Source organism: Clupea harengus, chromosome 5 (genome assembly GCF_900700415.2).
Source record: "Clupea harengus chromosome 5, Ch_v2.0.2, whole genome shotgun sequence".
Classification (NCBI taxonomy): domain Eukaryota; kingdom Metazoa; phylum Chordata; class Actinopteri; order Clupeiformes; family Clupeidae; genus Clupea; species Clupea harengus.
Genome location: NC_045156.1, coordinates 25,190,611 through 25,198,110, shown reverse-complemented (window position 1 = coordinate 25,198,110; position 7,500 = coordinate 25,190,611). Strand labels below are relative to the sequence as shown.

The 7,500-nt window shown below is 42.6% G+C and overlaps 1 protein-coding gene across 1 annotated transcript in view; it reads left to right on the top strand.

The window, feature by feature from the left end:
• Positions 1 to 2,121: 2,121 nt before the first annotated feature.
• Positions 2,122 to 7,500, top strand: part of LOC105895850 (integrin alpha-5-like) — a 35,439-nt gene continuing 30,060 nt past the window's right edge. Inside the window, exon 1 of the mRNA XM_031568270.1 lies at positions 2,122 to 2,543. Coding sequence (XP_031424130.1) covers positions 2,299 to 2,543 — 245 coding nt within the window. The 5' untranslated portion in view covers positions 2,122 to 2,298. The remainder of the gene's footprint in view (positions 2,544 to 7,500) is intronic.

The following is a 7,500-nucleotide window of genomic DNA, read 5'->3' as shown; positions in this document are numbered from 1 at the left end:
ACACTTCTTGAATGGTATTTACTTACAGCTGGGTCAGAAGGCAATACACAGACAACAATGCAAAGAAGTTATACATTTATCTGTGAAATACACATTACAGACAGATACAAAGAAACAAACACAAAAAGGAGATGTACACAGAAAGATAACACAGAGGTTACATAAACAAACACACTAGGTTACTGTATAGAGGTAGTTCTGTGTTGGGCGTGTTTAAGTTCCTAGTGCTTACAACTTAGACATTTCTATACATTGAACAGCTTGTGTTCAATACAGGCAGAATCTTATCTCATATGCACAGAATGTGAAGATATGTGTGTGTGTTTTTGACAATAAGTGATTGAATGCTTCTGGTGAGTGTGTACTGAATCAGCAGATAGATGTATGTGATAGAAAGTGTTGAAAACTTTTCTCTTGTCACCGCTTGCGAAGGTATCGGCACAATGTGACAAACCACATTTTAAAGGAATAGTTAATCCATCAATTTAACTTTATTGTTGGTCTGTATATCAATACACAATTAACACATTTATTAAGGGTATACAAAAGCATGTTGGATTAGAATCACAGGCTGTGTCTTTGAATCAATGTATTTCCAGTCACAGATTAGGAACTGCTTTCTCAAATATGAAATGATCATGTAAGTAATAGTACTTCTATTAGTAGTAATACTATTTTTAAAGTGGTGTGCATTATGTAGGGTATTCATCAATAGTTGATGTGCAATAACATTTTCTCATACTGTCTTTTCCCAAACTCAAGGATGCACTGTAGTAGCTCACTCTCCGGATGGAAACATATGGAACTGTATCATGACTGAACACAGATAATGTCTTGGGAGATTGCAAAACAAGATGTTCACATTCTTGGGGATCACGAAGGAGCTGTTTTGTTCATATCCAAGACATACCTGTACTTGTCTTGGGAGGCTCCTAACACAGGGTGGAGTATGGTGTCAGTGAGAGACCTGTCAGCAGTGTTGGGTTGATGTTGCCAGATTCTCTACCCAATGAAGACAAAATATGAACTATACTATTCAAGCTGTAATATAAAATGGGAAATGACAGGAGGTTACTCACTTAGGTTTTCCAGAATGAGTTTAAACAGCAGAAATATTTAAAGATCTCAGTGTGCACCACCTGGTGGAATAGTTGAAGGTAGCTGTACATACACAGAGTTTTAACAGCCACAGGGTCACAGCACATGGATGGCGTATGAATTAAAAACATTTAAGTGTTTGTATAATTTGATTTCAGTCACACCGGATTCAATGTCAGATGTCATGTGACACGTGAGAGTGACATGACATGACATGACATGACATGACATACTTTGAAATAACCACATAGAGAACTTCATTTTATCTTTGTCAGAACAGGAACTAGTTGTACCTTGAGTCAGGAATTAAAAGGGCAGCGCAATCTTTTGACATCAGTGGATCAATCTGACATCTGACATCAGAATTGGACATAAACATAGTTTTCCATTGTAACAATCACATCTGCATTTTTTATCACATTGTGGTTGAGGTTGGTATGACCTTGATGCACTGCTCTAGAGTCGGAAAGTGTCCAAGGGCCAAGAAATATCACATAGTGGAGCAGCCATAATTGAGCCCAAATGATTCTTGGAACGGGAGGCTGAGATATTATCCAGAGGTCCAAATTGTCTGCTCTCAGCCATGTGAATGACCTGGTGTATATCAAACACAACGTCCTCCCTTCCATGTAACTGTGGTTAGAGTAATTTGCCTGGAGGCTCTCTAGACAACTTTTATGGTTTTAAAACAATTGTGACAATAAATCAACTTACTAATTTGCTATCTTGGTGATCCTTGGTGGAGCCATTACCACATTAAGAAACTGTACAATTTCCATCTGAATCCATCATTTTTGTCCGGGCTTAAAATTCTTGGCGCAGTGCAAAGATTTGCTACAGTCTATGGAGGTGACATGTTTTGGATAATTGGTCGGTGTGGATGTGGTCGAGTCTACATCAGTGTCTTGATACATGATGTTGAGACTCTCTCACTTGCTCTTTAGTTTCTCTCACTCACACCGACGCCCCCCTCTTGTTTAATATATCGAAAGCCCCTCCTCCTCAAAACTTTGTGACTGGGAACTCCCTCTCCATTTCAACTAACAGACCGCTGAGGAGCAGAGGGGAAGGTGATGCGATTGCTAGGGGAAAGAGAGCGGAGGGCACACATTTAGCGGACTTACTTAATCATGCAGAAATCTCCACCGTTAAAAACTGGAGAACTCCTGGATGCGGTGCTTTTGCCATAGAACTTTCTGAATGTTACTGCTGCACAATACAGATATGGGCTTTACGAGAAAACACAGCAAGGGCTCAGCAAAGTTTCCCTCACCGATACGATTCCCAAGATTTCGACTGTGCGCGTCTTTCATTGTATGGATAGCGGCTCTGGCGTCAGTCTGCGCGGGGTTTAACCTGGATGTGGACAATCGTGTGGTATACACTGGACCAGAAGGCAGCTACTTTGGTTACTCTGTGGAATTCTACGTTGACCGATCATCAAGGTCAGACTTATTCCTATTAATTAGGCCTACAGTAATATATTGTAATCACAGCCATGTTGTAATCATGTCATCGCGCACAACTGGTAATTTAAACTAAATTCAACTAATTTGGCTGTTGATCTCGCCACTCCTGGCTTTGAAGGTAAAAGTCAACACCGGCCTGCCATACCACCATACACAGTATCTTTATCGTTGAACTTCCAGCTCTAAGCAGACTGCTTTGTTCTTGACCCCTCACTGACAGGTGTATAATTAGTGTGTCTGTTTAACTGATTGAAAGGAGGATCTTCCTTTATTGTGGGGCCTCTGAAACATGTTACCGCTGCTCAGCTAGGGGGGCAGATCTTCAATGGGCTACAGCTGGTCAACAGTTACAATAGAGAACTATGATGCTGCTCCATCTATCGGCCTATCCATATGTCCATCATGGTGTACATTTAACACGTGCATGCTAAACAATAAATACACACACATACACACATCCTCATTGGTTCTGCACAGGCCTTTCTTCATGAATTAGAGGGTGTATATGCCATGTAACTGAGCTCGTGGAGTTCATGTGGCCTGTGGTCATCACCCTGTGACGCAATGCTGGAGATCTCCCTTGAACTTCAGTACAGTGCGTGTTTATTTTCGGAGAGGTTACTGGCCGCTGTCATTCACTGGCTAATCATGGGTTTTATTAGTTCGATTTCTCTCATGTGTCATATGTGCTGTTTTTCTTCCCCTTTATTTCTCTGGTTCTTTTTCCTTCTCTGTTTTTCCATTCTCTTTTTTTGGGCTGTCCAGGCCAGATTAAGAACTCATTAATTAAATAAAAGTGTATTTTTACTGAGACGGAGGCAGGGAAGTTGAATAAGCCATCTTCGGTTCATGTGGGGGAGTGGAAGAGCTCTCTTTCTTGCCTTTTCTCTCCCCCCTTCCACTCTTTCTCTCTGTTTGTGTGTGTGTGTCTTTAGAGTATAAATCTCAGCCTTCTGGATTATGCAGTTTTGATTCTTAAGACAAGAATGTCATATTTGGCAATGCCACAGGATCTTTCATCTTTTGATACAGTAGCCATTTTTTTGTGTCCAGATAAAATCTAAGCATTTTTCAGTGTTTCATCTGTAAAATTGCTTTGTGAACTTTTAAATCAGTGGTTGGACCCAAATCTTTGTATCGTTAAAATCTCTACTGTTTGTGTGTGTGTGTGTGTGTGTATCTGTGTCTTTCAAACTGGAACAAAATGGAAAAGATCCTTTTCACAGTTCCTCCTCTCAGCTTTAGTCTGTATACATCACAATAGCCACATTCCCGGTTGTTTTCCCCAAGCCTCAGAATCACTGCTGTAGGTTTGGCTGGATAAAGCAATGCTTTGCCATTTGTTATTTTATAGATATCACATTATTTGAACTGGCTGTCATCCTCATATTTTGTAAATGGCTGGAGGGTACAACAGGCCACACTGAATTCCAACTAGGCCACTTTTGGGGCCAGAGACTCCATATTGTCTCAGTCTCTCTCCTTCACCACTGCATCGACTTGCTGGCCTCTCCTGCTGGTCATTTGCTGTCGTTTCAGCTGCAGAGCTGCATGTCTCTGCATCGGGTTACTGATTGTAACGCTGAATCTACCCAGGCCAATATAAAGAGTTCACACTTATCACCATCCAAAGAAATGTTATCTTGGTTCCTGGAGATTACAAGTATTTGTGTTACATAAGCACCAAAGCTAGGAGTTACTGTAGAGTGGAGGAACGAAAAACTGTTTCCCACGAGGGAGGTAGGGAGGGAAGATTTGAGATGTTATTTACCCACAATGCAAAAGGATGGAACGCTACGAGACATCTCCAATTAGAAAAAAAACAGCCCTTAGTTTGTGAGCCAATCAGGCCCGGCCGCTCGGGCAAATTGAATTTTCATGCTGGAGCATTACCATGTGAGCTAACCACAGAGTTTTGTGTGAGTCAGTTCAAAATACGCCAACATGTTGAAAACAGCACCGGCGTAAGCACATGGTATTATGCCAACCTAAAAAAAGGGCTGTTAAGACGCAAAGAAATAAACTCCCCCATATGTTCTGTATTTTTCTTTCCCTCTTTACCTCTCTTGTAAAAGCGTGGCCTCTGTGAACACAGGTCAGACTGCAAGAGCCCAAGACAATCAGTTGGAAGTGAGGAATGTGTTGTTTAGTGCCACTCTAACAAGAGCACATAATGACCTGCATTTATGAAGCTTTATTTCCTAAATTTGCTCGGCGACATGTCATGCATGCCACAGGTTGAAACTATGACAAGCCACCACAGAGCCACTTCCATTCAATCGCTCTGTTTTTCTCTGTGTGCTCTCTCTCTCCTCCTATCCCTCTCTCTCTCTCTCTCTCTCTCTCTCTCTCTCTCTCTCTCTCTCTCTCTCTCTCTCTCTCTCTCTCTTTCCAGTGGCTGTTTTCCTAGTTTACACCAGCAAGAATAACACTGATGATTGTTTATCCCTGTGGCCTTTTTAACAAGAGAGCAGCTCTGTCATTGGGAATAATAGTCCTTTGTCTGTTCAATTATGCGTAATTTAGGATACCATTAAATATGTTTTATATTGCTCAACTGATTGCTCAGTGGATGTAAAGCAATGAAGGAATTGCTTTTGGCTTTTTAAAACTCGTTTCTGAACACATCTACTTCAGCTAAACTTACAGTGTGAGGGATCCATCCCTTGTACGTCGCTTTGGACAAAAGCGTCTGCTAAATGTAAATCTAAATCCACTGCCTGCAGTTCAATGAAATGTTGATATTCCACAGTTTCAGTGCAGTGCATCTGAAGAACCAGCCTTATGCCTCTCACATTCTGCCTGTGTCTGAGGCTGGCTCTCCGGTATGACGTAGTGTTCTTTGGAACAGGCAATTAGGTGTTTCCTGGTCACTGACTCTCTGCCATAGCTCTTATTACCTCATCATTTATTTGATTTCCACAATTTTTTTTATAAAGGTCAGGGCTATTTAGAGCCTGCTGTGTGCACACAAATCTTTTCCAGCAGTGAAGAGGGGTATAAATGACTCTTTATAGAGTTACATGGCAATTCATCAGATGCTGTGAGGGAGGGGTGGACGTCTTGTTGTCAGAGGTGTAGAAATTCTTCTATACTTCTCACCCGCAGAGGAGAGGTTGATGGGGAGGTTCAGTATGTAGCGTAACTGAATCTTTCTGTGCTCATTAGGATGGCTGTGTGATTCTGTGTGTCAGATAGATTAGGTCAGCTATTTTGTGTGGCCAGTGTTTTAGAGGGAGAAGCTTCTCACTCAGAAAGAATGTAAGACATGGCGACTGGGTGTGTGTCTATGCTCAAGCAGCTTCCAGTTGGAGATAGAGAGAGTGAGAGAGCGAGAGAGCGAGAGAGATAAAGTGACAGAGATAAAGTGAGAGGAAAGCAGAGAAAAAGATGAAAAAGATGAGCTGTTTAACCACAAAGTTGTGAAATTGCGCCTATACAAACACTTCTCTTTAAGACAGTTCTTACAGACAACTGCAGGTTGAACTGAGCACTGTGCACTAGAAGGACAATCCGGAGGTAGACAGCCGTGTAATAAAGTGTGTGAGAGGCAGAATCCGTCTGTTTGAGGGAGCAGACCATGAGACTGTCTCACAGCATAAAGACATCTCTCTGACTGCGCGCGGACGTCCTTAAGGCCCCGGGCTGACGGATCTCTGTGAATGTCATTACCCTACCACCGGCTCCGCGGTGCAACAGCTCCTGTAAGCTCAGGCCTGGAAGAGGAGACGCGCTGTCATGCTGTCTGTGTCCACGAGAACCGAGAACTCTCTTCCATGCCTGTTCTGTCTCAATCAACATCCCCTTTTTAAACACACACACACACACACACACACACACACACACACACACACACACACACACACACACACACACACACACACACACACAAACATACACACAAACACACACACACACACACACACACACACACACACACACACACACAAACACACACACACACACACACACACACACACACACGCACACACACACGCACACACACACGCACACACACACACACACACACACACACACACACACACACACACACACCCACTGCCATGCCCAACGATGGCCTGATGGCTGTTATGGTGTCTGAGGGCGCTGGTTGGGATGGCGGCCAGATCAAGAGAGCTGGATCTGGTTTCACTCAGCTGTTTCGTTTTCAGTTTGTTTTGTCATACCTGGATGTGGGCCCCTCAAAATCGCTCTCAGCCTTATCTTTTCCTGTGTCCAGATCATTTCCAACACACCAACCATGACATGTCCTATTTTCAGCTACACTCCAGCACATGCTGCCTATTACTTTTCATCAATACTATAACCAACAGTGCTAATGCTCTGATAGAAGGGCTCTAAGGCACGAATACTCAGATAGAAGGGCTCTAAGGCACGAATACTTTGCATAATCTCAAGTTTGACACAGGAGACTCTTTTCTGAGTCACTAAGAACCTCCTTGATGAACGCTACAATCCTACTGTTTGCCCAGGAGCTGCAGTCCAATAACACAGCACAGATGGAGGAATTTGAAGAGGGCTGTTTTGCCTGATTCAGCAGGTGATGCCCAGTGTGGAATACGTCTTGGCCTCAGCTCTTCAGAAGAATGTTTGCACAGACTGATTTTAGTTTAAAGTAATGGATTTACTTTTGTACTGATGCAGTTTTGCTTACAGGCTAACTGTTTAGTTATTCATCCTACTGGGGTCTTGAATACTCGAATAAGCTGTCATGAATGTTCACATACTTGTCCGCATCATTGACAGTGAGGACTTTTATGTTCAGTTCCCAAGAGAAAATCCTGACAGTCTGACAGATTATGATGAGAAAGTTGGACGAGGTCCTGCTTTTAAGGTTCTCAGTGACATGTCATGAGTTCAAACATCTGAGAACCATCACTGTGCTAAACTGGGACTGGATTTTGCCAAAGGT